The sequence below is a fragment of the Gloeophyllum trabeum genome (assembly GCF_000344685.1).
Source record: "Gloeophyllum trabeum ATCC 11539 unplaced genomic scaffold GLOTRscaffold_00016, whole genome shotgun sequence".
In the NCBI taxonomy this organism is placed as follows: domain Eukaryota; kingdom Fungi; phylum Basidiomycota; class Agaricomycetes; order Gloeophyllales; family Gloeophyllaceae; genus Gloeophyllum; species Gloeophyllum trabeum.
The window spans coordinates 172,892-195,366 of record NW_006920425.1 but is presented as its reverse complement, the minus strand read 5'-3'; the positions used below and the strand labels follow the sequence as shown (position 1 = coordinate 195,366).

Here is a 22,475-nt window from a genome sequence, read left to right as displayed (position 1 = left end):
CGATATTCGGAACAGCTATGACACGAAATTGGTTTCCCTTCACCTATCTATGAACACGATGCAATGCAGTATTACTTGATGTGGTATGATAGCGGAGTATGCAGTGGGCGTAACTATCTAATGTTATGCAAGAACGTCCGATCTTCTGTCGACCCAACAATACTAAAGATGAAGACGACAGCGCGAGATGCTTTTACTTACTGGTACCCAGCACCAGCCCATTACCATACGTCAACGACCCGGAGGCAGCTTAGACCTCATTCGCCAGCGCAACGCGCATACTCGACAAGCCCCTCTTCAACCACTCCTCCGGTGCAACGCGCTCCTCCTGGTCCCACCGATGCGAAAGGGCAAAGACGAGGTTGTTCTGCGGGCTGAAGGCCCAGTGCGCGGGGTCGGGCGCGGGTGTCGCGGTGATGGCACGCAGCTCGTTGCGGATAATATTGTGCGTGAAATGGTCCATGTTGAGGTCATTCTTGTCGTAGCCAAAGGGATTCTCGATCTCTTCGCCGGCAACGAGGAAGCCGAAAAAGATGAAGCTCTATGTGAACCGGGTTAGTGAGGCTAATGGCAAACGGAGGGGCAGCACAAACCGCGATCGCAGTGCCGGGGATGGTAATCCATCCCAGGTAGGTGTAGATTTGGAAGGGCTGGGTGCAGATCAGTTGAAGCATTCATGTAGTTAGGTAAAGCGCTTACCAGGGCCAAACAGTAAATGACAGTTACTACCCAGAGGTGTATGGAATAACTGTTAAGCGCTATTAGCAGCCTGATCTTCGAACACAAATATGTCGGAAACTTACGAGAAAGGAATGGGAGTGGTAAGAATACGTTCCAGACCGGTGAGGGCATCCACGAGTTGGTTCAGGGTAGCGAGCAGCAAGCCTGAGTAAACGCTATTAAATAACTGCGATACCGGATGGCGCAGACCAACTTACTGGACGTTGGCGGGTCGATAGCCTTGCGCTGCTGGAGAGCAGCAATGTACGAGCTCTGCGTACAGAGCTCAGTCGCCGCGAACAAACCCGATATGAGATGGGGGACACACCAGGTAAAGAGAGATCTCCAGCGGCAAGTTGTGCGTATCGTTCCTCCTGAGTCGGGCCCTCAGCCTCGCAGCCTTTTTTCCCTTCACCTCCTGGCCGCGCTTAGTAAGCGCCTTCACGAGAAGCGAGAACGGGAATATGTCAAAGAGGTGGTACTTGGGCGGCATCCTTGCAGGAAGAAGGAAGTCCTCGCCCGTGCTGTGCGTCGTACCCTTTTCGACGTCGAACGCCTGCTGGGACCGAGGGGAGGTGGGGACCTGCAAGTTGACCTTCTTCTTGGGTGTGTCCTGCGGGAGGTGCGGTGCAGACGCCGAGAACGCCAGGCGCTGAGAGACGCCGTTACCCTCTTTAGCAGCCTCCGGGAGATTCGGGTGGGACATGGAAGACGAGAAGGGGCTCGTGGCGGAGAGTGTGTCCGAGACATCCTTGCCTTCTGGATATTCTCTTACGTCCGCGGTAGAGGGCAACCCGGCCGGGAGTGCATACGATGGCAGGAACTTCACCAGGTGATACAGGTCGACGTAGTAGATACCGTCTTCACCACGGAGATAGTGCTTTACGGCGATACTGAATGCCTCGAGCAAGTTGATCACAGTCTTCTTCTCGACGATGACTCTGCCCTTTTTCTCCTCCTCTGATAGGTGCTCGTCACCCGCACCGTAGGACATGGTGTCTGAAATTATACGATCGGCATTGCGTGTTGGATATTCACGCTTGTGTAGACGTACCTGGGACATGGAACCAAACTGTACGAGCAAAAGTCCGACTCGCGAGCACGATCTGTGACCAATACCGCCTTCCCTCATTATAACGCTCGAAACTAGACGTCGTCCTATAAGAAATTACAAAACCGAGAACGGTACCGATTCTAGGATGGGAGGTGAGCTCGCGTGGGTAGGACCGGAGAGGCACAGAGACGTACACAGTAAGTAGAGTACTTTGGATGCCCAGAGAGGTCACGTATTTGCTGATCAAAGTGACGGCGGTAGCCCAGCCGGTGAAGAAAAGTAAAATATGCCAGCAGCGGAAGAGCGCGGTAGCAAGCAATGCGTCCACACCAGAATGCCACGGATTCCTATCCGCAGCGCGAGCAGGTTGTCAGCGCTTTCGACATCCGTCACGACACAGACTGTGTTTGCTCACTTTCTGGCACCGAAAGGATCTACAGCATCTGGCACTTTATGGTGCGTGAATGCCGCCTCCATACCGGCCTGTATTAGAGCAGACCGTAGTCAGAAAAGAGAAAAGAAATAAGGGAGCAAGAGGTGGCAACGCGTTGCATAAATCCATTTGACCGAGGAGGTAAATGGCGGCCTACTTACGCGAAGGCCTAGAGCGGGCGCTTGCGTCCGATCAAAGCCGGCGGACATGGGTGATCTGGGCGGTTTCGCCGGAGTCGCCACCATCGTTGACGACGTCGAGCTCGTATGGGTCGTCACCGTCGTACGCTTGCACTCGTCGGAGTGGACGAACGCTATACTGAACTAGTGCTGCATCTCTTCACCTTTTGTAGTCTTGATTCTGGCACTATGTAGATCTCGTCATCTTCATCTGATTTGATTGATGGGCACGAATGATCTGGCTTGACCTTGGAAACGTCTCGTATCCCGGAGGACTGCCTTTTGCTTCCGTCAACACGGGACTCTACATGGTGAAGTGCGAGTCTACATACTTTATACTTAGCCGTGAACTAAGCATTCTTGCTGGTGCGATGAGATCCTCTCGACTACCTGCATATGCTTAGGTGAAGCTTGATTAAATTGTCAATACGCTGTGGAGCATTAAGGTAACGAAGGTGTAGAAAATATTAATGAGGCGGTCCTCTTATGATGTGCGATACTTGCGAAACGTGGATCATCTGGCATGTCCTTGTATAGTGATTGTCAGGTGTGGAGGAGATACTGACCTATGCGTCACTAGGGCTGCTTTCCCTGGATTCATCCACGGAGGCCTCATTTGAAAACCAGTGAGCGCGTCCTATTCTGACAGAAGCATACATGTATACATTATGGCGTCGTGCGGTGCTGTTGTTGCTCCAGAGTTATTCGAGGACAAAAAGGAGATTTACATCGATCGTAGTTCTGAGCGCCCATAGTTATTTGATGATCAAGATTAATATTGGCGCCGATCGTACAGCTAGCATGAAGGGCCTGTGAGCCCCGCGGAACCGTAAAACGCGAGTCAGGGCGAGCTCCACCGTTAGTATGTGTGGCTGTTGTAGCATATGTATCCTGGAATTCCGTGCGAGCGCCAACGACGACAGAAGGAGGTGGCGTAGCAGTACTTCAGTGCATCAGAAATGCCACAGTCGAAGGCAGGGAGGTCTCGCCGTAAGACTCGCCTAGTCATTCGATCCGAGTCAGCGAGCGCAGCATTTGGGTAGCAGGTTGGCAGTCCTACTCACCTCCGCGATATGCCCATCCAGCTCGTGCCTTCTGTGAACAAAGTATAGTACCTTTGTTCCTTACCCGCAGCTAGAGATGACTCTATAGTGCTGCCTGGAATGTTGCTCAGGTATACTAGAGCGCGGCCCCATTCACTCACCGAAAGAAGCTCTGGAAATTGCATAACCCATGTTCAATTCACTCAGATCTTCCCCAAGAATATCCGAGTCGGGCCGGCACCGCTCGCCTGCAGTGCCTCACCATGGCAGCTGTATAAGTTCACTCTGGATAAAGGTCATCTGGAACGAAACTCGAGTTTACTGAGGAAGTTACTACGGCATAGTATAGTTCGTGACTTACAGAAGCGGTGCTTAACGGCCAGGGGTGGCCTTTCGTCAGCCGAATGAGTGGAAGGCGTGCTATTTCTCAAACCTGCAGAGTGGCAATCTGGACAGGGGTTGAAATCGAAACCAATACAGGGGCGAGTGAGTGCCTGTGGGCTACGCTTAGATACGAGAAGTCGAGGTGAACCCTCCTTCGAAGATAGAGGACCTAGGCCCGAAGAGTTGTAGCAGCAAGCCACTGAGATCTCAGCATGGAAGTAGGGACCCTTAGCTTACTCTTGTGCAGAAGGGTGCAGATGCAGAAAGGAAGACGAGATAAGAAGGGCTAGTGACCTGGGCCTCGGATGTGCTAGAGATGTAGTGAAAATCAGAAGCCCGGCCTCAGAGAAAAGCAGCAGCGCATTGAGTTTCTTCAACTAGGGTCAACTTCAGCCTGTGTGGCGAGAAGGAGACGGGTACAAGTCAATTCACCGACATTTACTTTACATCGGTCAGCAGCAACCCGTCGAACCTGCCGGTTACAAATCCAGAGTATATCATTGGACCCAGCACCTCGTCCAGGGTCCAAGAACACGAAGTTTCCATAACGTGTACGGTATCCTTGAATTTCCTGGGAAATGAGCGGTTTCGAGCAGGCACGGAACAGCGGCAGGTGGTAGGTCAGTCAGAGGCCCTAGCGCCACTGGGAGCGGACACCACCTCGTGCCCGGCGAGACGTTAGCTCGGGCAGCGGAAGGACGGTAGGCCTGGGCGCTGCCAGATACCCGCAGCTTGAGCACTGTGTCGGGAGAGGGTGGAAGCTTCGATGCCGAGAAGAGAAGGGGCGGTGAAACGTTGCTTACCGAATTACAGTGGCGGGAAATAAGGGATTAAGCTTTGTCGATAAATGAGCCCGAGTAGGTACACGAGTATGGCTTCTTTAGAGGCACGCCTTAAATCAGATTCACTGTGTATTGGCCGATGCCTGCCAATGGAAGGAAATCAGGCCATCTCACTTGCTCTGATCTTTATCTTTCAGGCTTCATACAAGAGCAGGAGAGCAAATGGGAGACGGCAGAAGCAGACGACAGGTCAGGTAAAAGAGGAAAGCGGTGTGGGGTCTGTACAGCCATGCGCATCGGGACCACGAGCCACGTCGGATTCCGGTAAGAGAACGCCGGAGGAAGATCGCCTACCGCGACGATGGGAAAACAGAGCAAGACCTTAAGCTTTTGTTCATGACTGAGGCCGTGTTTTGACACAAGAAGTCCTGCCTTTGAATGAACACCCCAGATCATGGGGCGTGTCGGAGGTTACCTGCCATTGCAGGGGAAATCGGGCGATCCTGATCTTCCGTCTTCCATTGTACTCGCGCTGAATCTCGGAGTCCTGCAGGGATAATTAAATGATGAAGGTGTTACGTTGAATATCCAGTGTCGAGTACAGATCCGGGGGAAGGGGGGGCGCCTGTTAACGCACATTGGCATGCAGTAGCTTCCAACTATCAGAAAACTAGCACGTCTAAGCCATCGAAAATTCGCTGGAGAAGTTATCCAGCGCATGTGTAGCATGCTGGAGTGCAGCGTGGGGAAGAGAGCATGATTAAACGTGCGTACCCTAGCATAGGTGTGGGGGCAACAGAAAGATAAATCTTTTCATTTAGTCAACTGATTCGTGACGGAAGAATGCATCTTGATGGGGGACAAGCAATCAGGGCATCTGCGAAAAGATGAGTGGCCGATCCGGCGGAGCGAACCCGTCCCGCGTATTGAGTCCGCGAGGTATTAGGGCATCGGCACGAAAGCCGTAGAAAATCGGGAGAGATTCCAGCTCTGTCCTTGAAATTGGATAGATGTTGCTGAGCTTCAACCGGCAGGTCATGGGTTGTAGACGTCTTTCGAAGGAAAGCAGTAGGGCCCAGCAACGAAAGCCGTTTGACTTTGGATATCCCACGGCATAGAGGTTCCGGTACGCATTACTTAAAAGCACATAAATGTCGCAGGTTTCAAAGCGGCGAAGGCTGCCACCCAAGAGCCCATCGTGGTGTGTCGCGCGAAGCTCGAAGGAGGGATATGTAAAGGATCGTACCTACTCACCGATACCCAGAATCTGTATGAATATCGTTCGGAATCGATCTCCCAAAGAAAGGGGGTCCGCAATTTAGAGTATACGAGGGCACTATAGCGCACTCAGGCTGGCTATCCATATGTGGCAGACCTTGGACGGTTCGTCCAATTCTACTCTCGGAATGGACCGAACCAATTTCTCACGCTCACTCCGGATTGCTGGCACGTCTTTCCATGGTGAGTCCGCCCTTCATCGATGCTTCATCCCCGGTCCCCATTGGCAGATTAGCCCTGCGAATTGTTATAGCAACCTGAAAGAGACGGTCGATACTCCCAAGAAACGTCCCAAACACTATATTCAATTTTCGTATGTTGATTTTGCGATAGTACGTAGTGCCACTCTGGCAAAAGCCGAAGTGATCAACCCAATTCAGTATCTGACTCGATAATCGACAGAAATAATCTATTCGGATAGATTGGATGCGCTTTGGTTTCGTTCGTCCTGCTCGGTACATCCGTCCGAATCTCTGCAGCAAACCTTGGACACAGTATCGCGGCATCTCTGACATGGCAACGGCGGTGAACAAGACGGCTCATCCTTTCGACAAACAACGGCTGGAGACGGTGCTGAACCGGAGGTTCTGAGTTTCGGTCTATGCGAAGAGGGACGTACTGAAGGATGGTCTGGACATAGGTTCTTCTATGCCCCTGCCTTCGAAATCTATGGCGGTACGTCCGCCGCCTTGTGTCAGTGACTCATAGTCGTTCAACCCCGCACAGGTGTTGCCGGGCTTTATGATTACGGTCCACCTGGTTCCGCACTCCAGGCGAACATTATCGCTGAATGGCGAAAACATTTTATCGTGGAGGAACACATGCTCGAATTAGACACCACCATCATGACCCCTGCACCTGTATTTGAAACCTCCGGCCACGTCGCTCGATTTGCGGATTGGATGGTAAAGGACACCAAAACCGGCGACGTTCTCCGTGCGGACCACTTGGTCAAGAATGTATTGGAGGCACGGCTGGCTTCAGACAAAGAGGCCCGTGGTCTAGCCGCTCAACCCACGAAAGAGGACGAGAAAGACAAGAAGAAGAAGAAGAAAAACGTGAAAGCCGCTCCGATCAAGTTACCGGATGAACTTGTCAATGAATACGAGCGTATATTGGCCAAGGTTAGGTCGCGGTTCTAGATGTCTCACCTGTGCTTGACGCGTGTCTGCAGCTAGATGATTACTCGGGCCCTGAGCTCGGAGAACTCTGTCGCAAGCATTCCATCAAAAACCCGGATACAGACAATGAGGTCACCGACCCCGTTCAATTCAACCTGATGTTCGCTAGCAGCATCGGTCCGACTGGCCAACATCCAGGGTAGGCTCGCTTACTGCGTGTCCGCGGTATCTTTCTCATGTGACCTGCCTGCCCCAGCTACCTCCGACCTGAGACAGCCCAAGGCCATTTCCTCAACTTTTCACGCCTCCTGGATTACAACAACGGACGTGTGCCTTTCGCATCCGCGCAAATTGGCCGATCGTTCCGCAATGAGATCTCGCCCCGCGCAGGTCTCCTGCGTGTGCGTGAGTTCACGATGGCCGAGATCGAGCACTATGTCGACCCCGAGGACAAGAGCCACCCCCGCTTCGGAGAAGTGCGTCACGTTGTCCTGTCGCTGCTCGACCGTCACACGCAGTCCGCGGGGAGCACGCAGCTCGTCAAGATGAGCGTCGGGGAGGCAGTGGATAAGGGCATCATTGCCAACCAGACGCTCGGGTACTTCGTCGCGCGGATATACATGTTCCTCCTCAAAATCGGGATCAACCCCGACCGGCTGCGATTCCGGCAGCACATGGCCAACGAGATGGCGCATTATGCGACCGACTGCTGGGATGCTGAGATACAGAACTCGTACGGTTGGACCGAGTGCGTCGGGTGTGCGGACCGTGCTGCGTACGACCTGTCCGTTCACACCGCCAAGACGGGCCACCCCCTCGTCGTCCGGCAGGCGCTGAAGGAACCGATCGTAATCGAGAAGGAAGTGCCGGAGTTCAACAAGAAAAATCTGGGGAAGAAGTTCCTGAAGGACTCCGCTGTCGTGCAACAGATCGTGGGCGACATGAACGAGACGCAGCTGCTGAATCTGAAGGAGCAGTTGTCAAAGGGGTAACGTCTGATTCCATTACGTTTCACTATGTGTCCTATCCCTGATTCGCCAACTCCGTCATAGGACGGCCACAATCACGTCTTCTGACCAGAGGACCTTCGAACTCACGGCCGAGCTTCTGACCATAGAGCGAAAGACTATTAAGCAGTCCGGTATGTCATGTGGCCGTGAAGTGCGGGGAAGAGTCTCACGTCACCTAATTTTACCAGTCCGTGAATTCATTCCCAATGTGATTGAGCCTTCGTTCGGTCTGGGCCGCATCCTTTATGCTCTGCTGGAACACAGCTTCTGGTGCCGAGAACAGGACATCGAGCGTGGGGTGCGTACATACACTCTTTGTCCGTTATCGTGATGTCATATGCTAACGTCCGTCTTGTACCCTGCGCTCTAGGTCCTGTCTCTCCCGCCGCTGGTGGCTCCAACAAAGGTCTTGATCGTTCCATTAAGTGCCAAAGAAGAATTCGACCCCCTAGTGGCAGAAGTTTGTACGTCAATTCCAGGGTGTGCGCTGCAGATGACTGACCTGTTATCTCCCTGCTTCTCACCGTTCCTTTATGCTATCCGGGGCCCTCGTTCGCAGCTATGAAGCTTCGCAAGGCCGGGGTGTTCTCGAGGGTGGACGATTCCAATACGTCGATCGGAAAGCGGTACGCCCGGAACGACGAGCTGGGCACGCCCTTCGGCGTCACGCTGGATTTTGCCTGTACGTGGCTACGTTTCGTGGATTGATCCGAGCTGTCTGATGTTTAACGGCCCCCTACAGCCGTTGCGAATCGGACAATGACACTCCGGTGAGTCGCCGAGTCCTTGCTTGTCCACGAGACCTTCTGGACGCGCTACCTTGACTCTGGGGCTGACAAACCGCTCGCAGGGAACGCGATACGACCGCGCAGCGTATCGGCGATATCGACGAGGTGATCGCAGTGGTCACGGAGCTCGTGGATGGGACTATCAACTGGGCGCAGGCCTGCGAGCGGCTGCCCGCTTACGACGGCGTGCAAGCCGTCGAGTGAGTGATGATAACACCTGCGTGCGTTGCCTATCATCCGGCGTCCAAGGGCTACTTAGGGATACAAAATGCCGAGGAGTGTTTATGTTTACGGCAGATAACGGTCAGAGGATGTGGGATGTATTATTGCTTGAGTACGGAATGACGCGCCCTGCTGATATGATGGGCATCTATCTAATCTTGAATTGATGAAGTGCGGGAGTACCCGCGGGCCTGAGAGCAGATGCTGAAACCTTCGAACCCGGAAGGCCCACGCATTGAACACAACACCGATCTTACCGGGTCCGAGCTTTGTGCAGATGCAGATGGCCCTGGGTTGGGGGTGGCGCGGTGAGAGATGGTTGACCTCGCATTGCGAGGCGTGCCCAGGGGCACTGTATGAAGGCAGAGGGGATCCCCAGGGTTGACTGCGCTCGGGGTTATTGAGACGGTTGCTGTATGTTTTCCGACCGACGATTATCCTAAGATGTTCTATGTCCTTCGGTATAGGGACACGAGCGAGCGAACACAGCTCAATCCGGAATGTCATGACAACCTCGTGTATGCCGTACAGTTGACAAACATAGCAGGGAACGCACAATATGTACGAAAGCCCTTTCAGCGTTCAAGTGAACCTACCATCATCTCCGTTCGTCATATGATACCTGATGATGACTCGTTGCGAGCTAGGCCGTCCGGCGACAAAGGAACTTTTGCGGTGGGGGAAAGCTCACTCCTGGGGGTTGGCGCCAGGACAGCGGTGGGGAATTACGGTTGAGATGCTTTGAGCAGTACGTGTGTTAAAAGCGGCTTCTCGACGAAGAGCTTCCTGAACGAGCGAGCAGAACCTGCCCGGGCGATAGGCGCCGCTGGCTTCTCACGTCACCGACGGGTACTGTCCACAGAGGCCGGGTCAAGTGCGCCGTCAGATGCACTCGAGGCCGTCGAGTGCGTTTACCAAATAGCCTTTGCGGACAGAGAGGGGTATGATGTCAGTGTGAGAGGTGGATTGATACGTTTCACGGTGCTGGTATCAGTGCAGGCGCTATATTCAGCGCGAGGAACTCACGAAGAGCCGGACATCACAATGGTACCGGCGGGCCAGGCCCAGCTGTGGGTGGCCAGCGACTCTCCTTCGAGTCATGGCCACAATGCGCGCGCATCCTCGGGGTCTGCCGATTGGACCCTTCGGGCATGGAGGTTACTTGTCGGAGGGGAAGCTGGGAGCGAATCGGGTGGGTCGGCGCCGCGCTTCGACGTAGGTGGCAGCGACGGATGCAGCAAGCGTGCCTCTCGGACGAGGAGAGGTGCTAATTGACGAGATCTCGTCGGCGAAGGCGTCTCGCAGCATGACGTCGCGTCCGAGTCGCAGGACAAGTATAGTAGTTGTGGCCTTGATCAACAAAGCAGCGCGGGCCACGGCGTGTATAGTAGAGAGCGGGCTGATTATCCTGGCTGGCCGAGGTGCCGTGAAAGCAAGGGATTCCCAAGCAGGGGATGGAGCTGGCATGCAGCGACGAAGGGAGCCGGAGGGCTGGTACGTAACCTTGGCAGACGATCCTTGACCGAACGAAAGAGGAAGACCACGCCCCGCGGTAGGAATGCCCGAAGGGGAATGGTAGGAGTATTCACGTATAGAGACGTGCTGAGAGCATCTCCCGCTCCACTCGTCCAGAGCATGGGAGTCTACCGCGGCGCAAATATAGCTCTGCATCGGCCTCAAGGCGCGCAGGAACGAGTAATACGACTGGCGGAGCAGTTCGAGACACGGACGCGGGGGAAATGGCAGCGCAGCCAACGTGTTGTGGAAATATCAAAATGAGGACGGGAAGCGTGGATGAGCGTTATCAAAGCCGGGCTCAAATCCGGCTTTACCGCTACGCATATCGCTTCGACGCGCACGGGTTCTTCTCAGACCAGCGTCCCAGATTACCGGTTAGGCCTCCTGCATGACGAAAAATTCTACCTGAGATTGCCTCCGAGCTGCAGACGCCAGCCCTATAAAGCCAATCTCGCTTGCCGCCATATCCCGCCTTCCATCCCAAGTACCCTGGGCTTTGCTTTCCTTACACTTCGTTCTTTCGCTGGACGCACTCTCTCTTTCTGCGCCGATTTATTCGTTCATCCTACCACACTCTATCACCCCAATGGCCACTCGCGTGCAGAAAGTCGACCCGTCCAAGACATCGTCCAGCAAAATTAACCCAGAGCAGCTCATGGCGCTCCCCAGCCTCACGCACGCCCTCTCATCACTACCGCAGGCCAAGAGCCTCGATGGCGTGCCAATACACCGCTCGACATACCCGTCCATGTCCGCCCAGCACGCAGCCGAGAGCGAGGCAAAGGTCTGTACCCGTCCTGTCATGTGCCGCCCAAACCAGTCGCTTATGGTTAAGCCGATCCGTAGCTGAAAAAAGCGCTGTCCAAGACGGCGGCCTCGCAGTCCCAAAACGTCGCGAGCAAGAATGGCTACGCCTTTTCGGTACGTGCCCGAGGATACTCCCGTTGTGGACGCGCCGCTGATCACTTTGCGGGATTTTATAGCATTCGCCAGATCGCGACCAAGGTTTAATGATGCGGAAACCGGTATGTGTCTCGCTCAATCGCCGATATGAGACCCGTTCGCTCATTCATTCCACGCACAGCTGCGAACAAATTTACAAGTCTGACTACGCCCCGGGTCTCCTTTCTCCTCCGGTTCTCGCGCACATAGATCTCGCCCGCTGTCTCTTTGTTTATTCGTTTGTGGGACTTTGGAGACCATGGCCGGCGCGTCAATGGCTCATTCACAAAATGTATTTCTCTCCTGCATTTTCTCCCTGCCCTCCCCCTCCCCCTCATCACTACTAGACTTCATCGCTATACTCTATCATCGCTTTCTTGCTTGTCCCTGCATCGTCTCCTACACGCATGGCCCCGTACTACGTCTTTTACTACCGCACGCATTATTACTCTGTCGACTACAGCGCCGCCGTCTCCATAGAGTTGTCCCACAACAACACCAACAATACACATCCGCTATTGCTTCTGATTCTGACTCGAGCGTGATCCCGTGGTGTATCGCTTTGTGTTCTTTGCGCGCCATGCGCCCACCCCCGAAAGTTTGTGGATGCCTGCCGGACCGCTCTAGGCTTGCACTTTCATCAGCGCCTGCTATTTTCGGACGCCTTCTATGTTGTCCTCAGTCCAAGTCTGACTTGTGCTGTTGGCTGTTCGGGTCTATCATTTGCACGGAGCAGGGGTATCGCCAGCCCGGGCTAACTTGGTCTATCAGCAACATATTCTGGTAAGAGCAGGTGTACATTCAGCGCCGCTCCTTGCACTTGGGCCGCCGTTCGATATATCGTAGACTTTGCGAAACGTCCAGATAGCTGATCATGGCGCGAGCTTACGCCTTCTAAGTATGTGATGTACCTATCCTTCGCATGCGGATCTACGCGAGCTGAACTCACTCTATCTTTCTGCCGGACCATACTGCCAATCAGCCTATACCCGTTCGGAGCGGCCTTGTGCTCTCCACCCTCGCGGTCTCACTCGGATTATATTGATGTATGTATGTAATCTAAGCCCACCATTGCCCCCGCCATGCAGATCTAAAAACTTAGACTGCTCGACGTCAGCTCAATAAGCCTAATCTCTGTGTTAATCTGCTCCACGAGGCGCAACGCGTACCCGCCCGCCCCTAGGGAGGCGCTTTACTGGGGGGCGTCATGCCCCGCGAGGCAGATTATCCTGCATTCGTGCTTCCCCTACGCTGCTGTGCCGCGTCCTGGGATTCTCCTGTTCCTGCGGCAGAGACGGGATGGGCAATGGCAAGTCGTGATCAAATTCGGATCGAAAGCTAGTTTATGGCTATCTTACACGTAAGGACTTGGAGGGCAGGGCTTGAGCTTATCGTTACGTCTGCCTCGGTGCATATCCACCCAGCGCTGCTTTTATCGGGCTGCGACGATGCGAGGGGACCTACTTCCACTCGGGCTTACGGCGGGCGAGAAGGCGTTTCGTCAGCGGTTCCGTAAAGTCCGTACACAGTTACGGGCGGAATGAATGGATGCTGGCCTTGTGTTTGCCATCGGTTGAAGTAGGCTCCTCGGCACTGGGAGGGATTGGCCAAGGTTGGTGTATGTTTTGCTTATCCTATTTCTCCCGGGGCCTTCGATGCGTGTCGTCTTATTCGACAGCGCTGAGCATTCTTGTTGGGTTGTTTGACATGCTCCGGTTGGACAGGAGGTGAATGTGTTCCTAGGTGTTCCCGTTGTTTCTGCCGGTGACTTTGACATACCTGCAATGTATTGTCTACCCTGTCATTAGGTATGTTGGTGCTGAGCTCTCTTATTAGGCCAAGTATCGGCACGTGCTGCTGTAACCCGTCTGAGCTGCATATTGCGCCCTCGATCTCTTTGCCTCTCGACCATGCTCGTGCGCAGGTTAAAGGCGGGGTACTCGGTATGATACCGTAGACTTCCTCATGGCCGCCACGTTCTGGTGAAATCATGGCGATTCAGATAAGCCCTGGTATTTACGCCTGTATGTCCCTGGCAACGTTTCATGGTTATTGTATGGTTGCAATGTGCTCTTGTGAACATGGCTCCCCTTAATTCATCTCCGTGGAATGATGTATGTATGCCTCGTGCGCCCTTAGCCGACCCACGACTGTCTAGACGTCATCTGTGTATTCGACATTATGCGTTTATCGGTAGATTTGTGTTGGAAACCCTGCCGCCGGTGTTTTGTCTTGCCGACGTCGTCTTGCTTTCTCTTCACCCCCGAACAAGCAGCACAACGCGTCAATAGAGGACTCTAATTAACGCGACGCGTCGGTCATGTGACTTTTGCTGGTATATCTAGTCATGTGTCCCTGACGCAGTGCTTCCCACTCTGCACCTCCCTCGGAAGACGGACTTGGATTCGGCATCCCCATCCATTTTTCGGGCTCGTCTGTGCGCCGATACCAGCGTTACTTTCATCCATCGGCATGAACGTGTAACACGGTCGTTGAGACATTCATGACAACAAAGCCTCACCGCCCGGCCCAGAAGCCCAATCCGACCACTCCCGACTCCGCCTAGCCCGATCGGCGAGCACCAATTGGTCGTGTATCACAACGGAGGAGTGCTTCTCGACAAATATACAAGTCGTTCAGAGCATATATAAGGGCGGTGGTGTATTGACCAGACGCCAAGTAACTAGCCCAGCATGCCTTGTGAGAGCTTGGAACAGCTTGTGGACGATATCCTTATCGAAATCCTCTGTGGATTGCCTGTCCGAGATATTTTGTCCATCCGACAGGTAAGTCGAAGCTCTTTCCTACTGCAAAGGCCGTTTCTTATGGTAATGGGCAGACCTCGAAGCGGCTGTCGTCTGTGACGCGGGTGCGCAATGTCTGGCATCACAAATTCTGCGCCGAGGTGCTCGGCCACGCCCTCTCGCTAGACGGGTCGAGATACCTCTCTGTACCCTCGTCAGACCTGGAGTCGCGGACGCGGCGGGCGCTGCGCCTGCACAAGAAGTGGCCCGCGATCGAGTCGCCCAAGGCGGTTGCGTTTGAGGCTCCTGCTGAACATGGTGCGGTGCGGCAGGTGGTGCTGCTGCCCCAGGCCTGGCAGATCCTGACCGTGCACGATCATCGTGTGCTGTGCTGGCAACTCCGGGAGTCTAATGGCTCCAGCTTGGACGTCCACCATGAGGGGGAGTATACGTTCCCGCCGGACGATGCTCCTCGGCTTGTTCGCGATGCGGCGGGCTCAGATACAGTTGCGCTTGGGTCACTGACAAGGTAAGGACGAAATTCATGGAGATGACCGACAATGCTGATATTGTACACGACACAGGCCAAAGCTGCCGGTCGTAATATTTTCAATAGGGCAGAAGCCCATATTCCTGGAACGTCGCGTTATCCAGTCTTTACCCGGCGTTATGGTGGGCCTTTGGCGCCACCTATTATTCTATGATACCACAACGCCGGAGACCGCCGACGAAACCACTGGAATGGAGATTATCGACTGGCGCGGCAGTGCTGGAGGCTCGGTGCTCTGCCCTCGTTTCCATCCGCAGGTGTGTGTACTGATTTACTTCAATGAACAGTGTTTGCTGACATATCGCAGTGCGGTGATTTCATTGACCTGCAGGTATTCGCGTCTCATCTGTTGGTCGTATGGGAGGCTGCGATCGCGGTATTTGCCATGCCCGAGATCCCGGAAGAAGGTCAAGCCGTTGCCGATCCAGTAAAGATATACCTGTTCGCGGAACCCGTCTCGCGGCCAATCGCATTTACGACTTGCAGCCAGGGTTCCGTGGACACCGCAGTTGACCCATCCAAGGTTGCGCACTCCCTGACCATAATCGCGCGTCCCAAGCACCGACCGTACGGGCTCGTCCACTCCGTTCTACGACCCCTTCCAAACGATGATTCCGATTTCCCTTTCGGTCTGACTCGCATCCCCTCGCGCACCGAGCGGTCGTGCTGCGCGCTGTCCTGCGGGTCGAGCGGGCGAGGCATTTGGATCGACGCGAATTCGGTGCTTCGCTGCAGCCCTGCACCCATGATGCTTCCCTCGTCTGATATCCAATACACTGTCGACTGGGTGCCGAACCCGGTATGGACTCTCAATACGCGAGTTAATCCCGACTCTGCCTGCATGGATTTCGACGAGGGCATGGGGCTGATCGTCGTCGGGACCGGGGAGGGAAAGATCTCCATTATAGACCTAGCCTGACAGGATCCGTATACTCAAGGCCGGAGATTAAAGTTCCTGAATCCCGCTCAGGCTGTGCGTACGAGTGATCAGAATTAGATCAAAGGTTCTCCTGGTATCAGATCTCCCTCCATACTACAGTATTTCCCTAGTGTAATGTTGTCCTATAGACGCTTCGGACGCACTTACCTGGTCCTCGCGAATTAGATTGCTTTTTACGAATCTTGCACATTCTCCTGCAGGATGAACTCTAGTGAGCCAGTGACTGACTCAACCGCAGTCAGCCACAACCCGGCGATCTCCGAGGATGTGTACACGGATGACGGTTCCCGACACCTGCATCCTCCTGCTTGAAGCCCTAATGCACGACCGCAACACGTTCCCTTGAAGACACCACCATTTACTGGCTTTGCAGTTTATTGAATTGTATAATGACCACAACGCACTCAGACACAACGTCTCCAACGGCTTTCAGTCCTTTCTCGTCTAATTCTGTCGGCAGCGAAATAACGTCCGACGGTAAGCCAAGTCACGAACTAACTTCGCCAACTAACGCTGACGGTGGATCGGGTGCAGACGCTGCAGATCTTGGCGCATTCCACACTGTATTCCATGCATTAAATTATCTTCATCAGCCGTCTATACCCAACACCACAGTCAACATAACCCCCACATCGTCGCTTTTCGTTTCGCCCTCGGACTACGACTCCGATGCCGTTGTATCCGACATCTGGCCTCCTAAATCCATGTCTCCCGTCCTTTCGGACGACACTGCGTCTGATCCATATGAGAAGACTAGCTCGCGATACTCGAGTCCCCCAATTGCTACTCTCGAAATTGCTGGAGATACCACGGGACTTGCAATGGAGACGCATGAGCTTCCACAAGAGGAGATAACAGAGCAACCTTCCCTAGGCTATTTGGACGAAGCGCTTAACTTCATCGCCGAGGAGAGAGCTCGGTTGACTGCCCAACTGGAAGCTAGGCTGCAGAAGCCTGTTGCACTCGATACAACTAGGCAGACTGAGCCTCGGCGCAAGCGCCGACGGAACAAGACTAAACCCCTTGTCCGCATCCTACAGCGTCCAGGCCGATATGAAGACGAAACACACTCGGATGACACCGAGCGAGTAGGTAGGGGACCAGACGAGGAAGGCGACGACTCCTCTTCATCTCCCGACGTCTCTTTCTCCTCTTTCCCTTCTACACCGCCCCAGAAATCTAGAACACGCAAGAGCGGACGAAGACTGTCACCTCTAAGGGTGACGCGAAGTCAGTCTACTCCGTCCCTACGCTTGACTGTGTCCGTGCCTTTGGACCCTCATGTACTTCAACTCCGAGCACTTTCGCACAAGTTACGACTCCTTTTTCCAGAGGATGCCGCGTCCCTGTCGTCGGTTTTGTCTGACGATTTCCCGGACCCACCGGACTTCATTGACCCTCGAGGGCCATCCCCAACACCATCCGATCCTTTGATTCATGTATTCATCGATCAGTACGTTTTCTTTTCTTATAATTTATCTTACTCACAATGTTATTTCCTCGACAGTTCCAACATCCTTATCGGCTTTCTAAATTATCTCCGACGTAATTTGCATCATTCCGCCCGGAAGGGCAAACACATGTCGCATTCAGCACTGGCGCTTATATTAGAACGGGGCCGGCCAATAAATCGCCGCGTCCTTGTTACTTCGTCACCACTGTATCAACCCATGGACTCAGCCGAGCAGCTGGGATACGAAGTCCGTATTTATGCTCGGGTTCCTGATACCGGGGATGGCGCCGACAGGAGACATAGTGGAGATTTGTCTAAAGGAAGAGGCGGGAAGAAATCTGCGCCGATCGCCATCAGGGGGCACTCGCACAAGAACTCAAATGGCGGAACTTCAACCGAGTCCGATCAGGCTGCTGCACTAGGGTCGAGCCCGCAGCGGACAGGTAACTCTCGAGGCCACGGACGCCATCCCTCCGGTCATACGACCACGACCGTTGCCCCCATCGTGACACCAGGCGGCCGTGTTCGGTATCGCGAACAGGGCGTGGACGAGCTACTGCAGTTGAAGCTCCTGCAAGCTATAGCAGACGTCGACGTGCCTCCGCCAAACGCGACTATCGTACTCGCAACGGGGGATGGCAACGTCGGACAGTTTAATGAAGAAGGTTTCCTGGGATGTGTACGAATAGCACTGAAGAAGGGCTGGCGGGTCGAACTCTACGCTTGGGAAGGTGGACTGAGCAGAGCGTGGAAAAGGGAGTTCGGGAATGGACCCTTCAGCGAGAGCTTTAGAATCATCGGCATGGAGAAGTTCGGTGCGGACTTGATCGAAATCTAGAGGTATGTGTTACGTGGCATTGTCCCTTCAATGTAATGTATCGGTTTTGAGCGCCTGTAGGTCAGCCTCAGGGTTCGCACATCTCATGTATTACTATATTGCATCTGTTGTAAGCTCATTGATCATCACTCCTTGAATTGTGCCACTACCGCGCAAGCTACCACCGCCTCTCGAAGATAAAGGACTTCCAGAGTTAATCAATTATAACGTTGCCAGTGTTACATTAGACATTTGATACAACGTCATGCTATATATGCTAACGGCTGAAACCTGAGACGTAGGTTTCGTTCTCTATCCCCATATGCTATGGAGAACGCGCGCTCTAGACAGATGGAGCGATTTTCCCGTCAACGAACGGTCTACGTTCCTGGCTGCAAGCGGGTGTTGCCTGGACCTGAAAGGGACTTCTTAACCATCTGTCAAAGTACAACTTAGCAGCGGTACGTCCTGCTGTACAACCTTTAGACGTAAGTGTCACAACATTGATACCGAATCATCTTAGCCATCGATTAGCCTGGACAGAATCCCGATTGTCCGGATTTTTTGCCTGGAGCGGGCGGGGTTCAAGGAGCTGCCAACGCCCACCAGTCCTCCCGTCGGATTCGCAGTAGATGTTGCAGCCATCAAGGGGCTCCTAGGCAAGCTTAGTCTGCAATCACCTGGTTGCCGGCAAGGAAGTCTACCATACGAGCGCTGAAAGTCCGGGAATGCAGGACTGGAAATAATAGGCGCCCATGCATGGAAGGATATAAGCGCGATATTCGATGATGAGAGGTCTACCTCTGACTCCCAATATCCGCCTCGGCCAGTACTGTGCACGAACCTCAACGCGCCTACCATCAGCCCAGTACAATTCTAAGTAGACATCTATGGCTACCAGCGTGCTAGGCCTCTTGTCGTCGGGTTTCCGAACCGAGAAGCTACTGGCGTCCCTCGGTACTACACCGGTAATATTTCCACAACCGAAGGATCAAGCGGTACGTGAAGTCACGCTAGATTTGGTTATCCTTGCTCAGTAGTACTAGGGTCTCCTCGTTACAGAGGAATTGGACAAAGCCATCGAAAGATGCCGCGCCAAGGTTAAGACAATCGCGGTGGACTGTCGGTATGTCTGAACCGCTTGTCTTTCTCGCTATTGGGGCTGATAAGGGGGCAGTCGCCGGAATAGGCGATTTAAGTATGTTTACCGGGAAAACATCCCGATCATTCTCACTAAAAATATTATCTGTTCCAAGGGATATCGAATTCGACCTCCTAGGAGATCGTGATCGCTGTCTGCACGAGCTCGGGGCTTCCGATGGGCTCAATCCATCAGATGTCTTGCGCGTTCCTCAAATATTTACTTCGCCGAGGTTTTACATCGACGATCCTAGCGCGCAGGATATAGCGCAGGGGAGGCTAGGAGACTGCTGGTTTGTCAGTGCCCTGGCCACGGTCAGCACAAAAAAAGGCCTCGTACAAAAGATCTGTGTTGCAGTACGTGTCTTTTTGAATTCACGTGAAGAACCTTTATCGAGAATACAACAACCTTCCAGAGGGATGAAGAAGTGGGCATTTATGGCTTCATCTTTTTCAAGGACCAAGGCTGGATAGATGTTATCATAGACGAGTAAGACTGATTCTTGTGCACCGAAAGATATGCTAACCCCCTTAGTTTGCTCTTTACGTCTGTGCCCAAATACGAGGAACTTGATGATACGGTGAGGCTGCTTTCCCATTCCGGACTACGCAATGCTGATATCTTTACCATTCCAGACCAAGAATCTATATAAACATGACAAAGCTATGTACAACAAGCTCGCTCGGAAAGGCTCCAAGACGTTATATTTTGCGAAATCAGGTACCGACAATGAAACATGGGTGTAGGTACATATCCAAGCTCATGCGCAGTGACGCTTACCCGTAGATGCTCTACAGGCCGCTCATTGAAAAAGCATATGCCAAGTTGCATGGGGATTATGCATCGCTTATCGGTGCCTCCGGACTATGCGAAGCCATCGAAGACATGACTGGGTAAACCCGATTCCCTACCCGGTACTCCGTTGACTGATACTGATAGATTACTTAGCGGAATAACGAATCAGATATACGTGAACGATATCCTTGACCACGACAAATTTTGGACGGAAGAGCTCCTTAATGTCAATGAAGATAGGCTTTTCTCTTGCGGCATCGATCCGGTTGCGTTCGGTTGGGACTCAGATGACACAGTAGAAGGTAGTTCTAGCACCGCTAAGATTCCGTTCAGTACCTAACAGCACGTGCCGTGGTTACAGGACTATATCCTTGTGAGTACCCAAGCACCATTAAGACCGCAGTTCGTAAACCAAAAGCACAGTACATGCATACTCCATACTGGCAGCGTACGAGGTTAAAGGTGAGTGATCCTAGGGGATCTTGTACGTCACACATCTGAAGGCGGAATCCACCAGGAAAGCGCTTCCTGAAGATCAGAAACCCTTGGGGTAAGAGCGAATGGACGGGTAGATGGAGCGACGGTTCCAAAGAATGGACCAGCGAGTGGCTGCAAGTTCTTCCAGAGCTCCATCATACTTTCGGAGACGACGGACAGTTTCTAATGGAATGTGTGTAAAACTAAAAATCATATAGTATGCAAGCGATTACTGACCAAGCTCTTGGCCAGATGAGGACTTCTTGTCGACTTGGACTCGCATAGCACGGACGCGGTTATTTGACAGCAGCTGGATAATGAGTTCTCACTGGTTGAATGTCAACGTCCGCCCTTTCCCTTGTAGGTAGCCCGGATCTGAGGACGTCAGTGCCCTGCTGACCTACCTCGCACCAGGTGCATGGACCTTCGGGGATGTCTCATGTGAGATGAACAGCAGGGCCTGTCCGATGCCAATACTCATATGATTTCCTTACAGTCACGATATCCGTACCTGCATCGACTCCAGCCATCATAGTGCTCTCACGACTCGACAATCGCCATTTCAGGAAAATGGCATGGAGTTATGAGTGGTCTTTTGACTTCCTGATATTCAAGCGAGGAGCGCAGGAGCCACTTAGTGCTTCGTCCCATGACGATTTCTGGAGCAAATCCATCAATACCGAGGTAGAGTTAGAGCCAGGAGAATATGTCGTACACGTATGTCAGCCAATTCGGTATCGTACGGATTACGGTTACATCGCAAACCCCAGATTCGGATAGACAGGACACCACAGCCTGCACCGGATAGATCAAACTGGGACGCCCGTAAGTTGGCTAGGACGGAGACGATGAAGTACATCAGTCATAGTATAGCCGCCAGTGAGTGCCTCAGCTAATACGCCAGCATTGACCTGACTAACCCTGCGACCTCCAGACTTTGACGCGAAGTAGGGGTACTCTACATTGGTCACTGTGATATGTACTTACTTCTCTGACAGAGATCTTAGTAATAAGCTGCCCCTCAAGCTGGAATCTCTCGCTGGTCGGGACGTTACGGAACTAGAACAATTGTACGGTCCATCAGGGGGTAGGGTCGTCGTGGAGGTCCGGGAAGAGACCAAAGAATTAATCGCTCGGCGAGAAGACGAACCCTCTAAGGAACCATCAGGAACGGATTCTGTAAAGCAAGATGGTGAGACCTCCGGTGCGGGACAAGCCTCAAACGCACAGGAACAACCGGCAAGCGATAGCAAACCAGAACCGCCCATAGTCGCCCCCGCCCCTGCCCCCGCCCCCGCGCCAGCGCCCGAACCGGTGCCGGTGCCTGCACCGGCTCCTGCATCTGTGCCCGCACAGGGTGCACACGAAGGCTTTAGATGCGATGTATGCAATGTAGGTCGTTCAGCAACTTCGTCCAATACCTTGATTCCAATGTTCCTTTGTCTCTTGTATAGGCGTCACCCATCGTGGGACCGAGGTTCCATTGCCTTCAGTGAGTGGGCTATTCGCGCTTTTGTTTACACACCTGGGTTGACGAACATTCCCCCAGTCCCGAATGCAACGATTTCGACCTCTGCGAGTCATGTAAGAACTCTAATAAGCACCCCGCTGACCATGAAATGCTTCGCATTGATCCTCCCTCGGGAGTGACGGGACAGAATACGGTATGTCCAGGAATTAGCATTTGTTAAGCCCAGTCACACCGCTGACTATGTTTTTTATTCTCACAAGGCCGACACTGCTAGTAGCTCTACCGAAGACGACAATCGGATTACCGTTGGCTTGCGAGTGTACACGAAGCGAGATGTACCGGCCGTGATCAAAGGTCAACTGAGACAAGGACCTATCCCCGCGGGTCTGCAGTGGTCGAATAAAAAGGAGGGTTCCTCACCCTGATGTAGCTTCTGTAGCACGTCATTCGCATATTGCATCATACTCTGTATCGTGTTCTGCGTTACCTTTCCCTATCCAAATTGTATCCTGCAGGTGGTATGAAATTCACACCATTCGGTCGCTCTCCTCATAATGGCCTGCGATGACCCTCCCTCTATTAGAGAACAGCGCCCTCGTCATCCTGTTCAGAA

The 22,475-nt window shown here is 53.2% G+C and overlaps 6 protein-coding genes across 6 annotated transcripts; 5 read left to right on the top strand and 1 right to left on the bottom strand.

Annotated features, from left to right (window-relative positions):
* Positions 1-19: 19 nt before the first annotated feature.
* GLOTRDRAFT_118014 (UPF0187-domain-containing protein) lies at positions 20-2,511 on the bottom strand. The gene is made up of 10 exons (XM_007872043.1): positions 2,369-2,511; positions 2,190-2,257; positions 1,969-2,121; positions 1,775-1,914; positions 1,049-1,719; positions 939-993; positions 804-885; positions 700-748; positions 594-650; positions 20-541 (listed from the first exon to the last, which is right to left on the bottom strand). Exons 1-10 carry the CDS (start codon positions 2,450-2,452, stop codon positions 251-253), a joined length of 1,650 nt encoding a protein of 549 aa, XP_007870234.1. The 5' UTR covers positions 2,453-2,511; the 3' UTR covers positions 20-250.
* A 3,875-nt stretch (positions 2,512-6,386) lies between these two features.
* Positions 6,387-8,996, top strand: GLOTRDRAFT_133113 (glycyl-tRNA synthetase; the record flags this gene model as incomplete). Its single annotated transcript, XM_007872042.1, has 11 exons — positions 6,387-6,457; positions 6,514-6,548; positions 6,600-6,997; positions 7,048-7,193; positions 7,251-7,982; positions 8,047-8,135; positions 8,193-8,302; positions 8,375-8,468; positions 8,564-8,686; positions 8,747-8,774; positions 8,855-8,996. 11 exons carry the CDS (start codon positions 6,387-6,389, stop codon positions 8,994-8,996), a joined length of 1,968 nt encoding a protein of 655 aa, XP_007870233.1.
* Positions 8,997-10,885: 1,889 nt separating this feature from the next.
* GLOTRDRAFT_112471 (uncharacterized protein) lies at positions 10,886-11,989 on the top strand. Its single transcript, XM_007872041.1, has 4 exons — positions 10,886-11,316; positions 11,379-11,453; positions 11,516-11,557; positions 11,617-11,989. The coding sequence occupies exons 1-4, from the start codon at positions 11,119-11,121 to the stop codon at positions 11,638-11,640; spliced, it is 339 nt and encodes a 112-aa protein (XP_007870232.1). The 5' UTR covers positions 10,886-11,118; the 3' UTR covers positions 11,641-11,989.
* A 2,072-nt stretch (positions 11,990-14,061) lies between these two features.
* GLOTRDRAFT_123226 (uncharacterized protein) lies at positions 14,062-15,883 on the top strand. The gene is made up of 4 exons (XM_007872040.1): positions 14,062-14,260; positions 14,314-14,747; positions 14,803-15,025; positions 15,076-15,883. Exons 1-4 carry the CDS (start codon positions 14,168-14,170, stop codon positions 15,685-15,687), a joined length of 1,362 nt encoding a protein of 453 aa, XP_007870231.1. The 5' UTR covers positions 14,062-14,167; the 3' UTR covers positions 15,688-15,883.
* Positions 15,884-16,412: 529 nt separating this feature from the next.
* On the top strand, positions 16,413-17,999 carry GLOTRDRAFT_96427 (uncharacterized protein; the record flags this gene model as incomplete). The annotated part of the gene is made up of 2 exons (XM_007872039.1): positions 16,413-17,161; positions 17,216-17,999. 2 exons carry the CDS (start codon positions 16,413-16,415, stop codon positions 17,997-17,999), a joined length of 1,533 nt encoding a protein of 510 aa, XP_007870230.1.
* An 869-nt stretch (positions 18,000-18,868) lies between these two features.
* GLOTRDRAFT_141063 (cysteine proteinase) lies at positions 18,869-22,287 on the top strand (the record flags this gene model as incomplete). Its single annotated transcript, XM_007872038.1, has 21 exons — positions 18,869-18,976; positions 19,025-19,104; positions 19,156-19,176; positions 19,235-19,475; positions 19,535-19,608; positions 19,654-19,699; positions 19,755-19,861; positions 19,917-20,012; positions 20,068-20,216; positions 20,276-20,287; positions 20,362-20,376; positions 20,432-20,584; positions 20,644-20,751; positions 20,806-20,832; positions 20,888-21,108; positions 21,162-21,270; positions 21,326-21,338; positions 21,390-21,783; positions 21,846-21,883; positions 21,941-22,055; positions 22,123-22,287. The coding sequence occupies 21 exons, from the start codon at positions 18,869-18,871 to the stop codon at positions 22,285-22,287; spliced, it is 2,292 nt and encodes a 763-aa protein (XP_007870229.1).
* Positions 22,288-22,475: the final 188 nt, after the last annotated feature.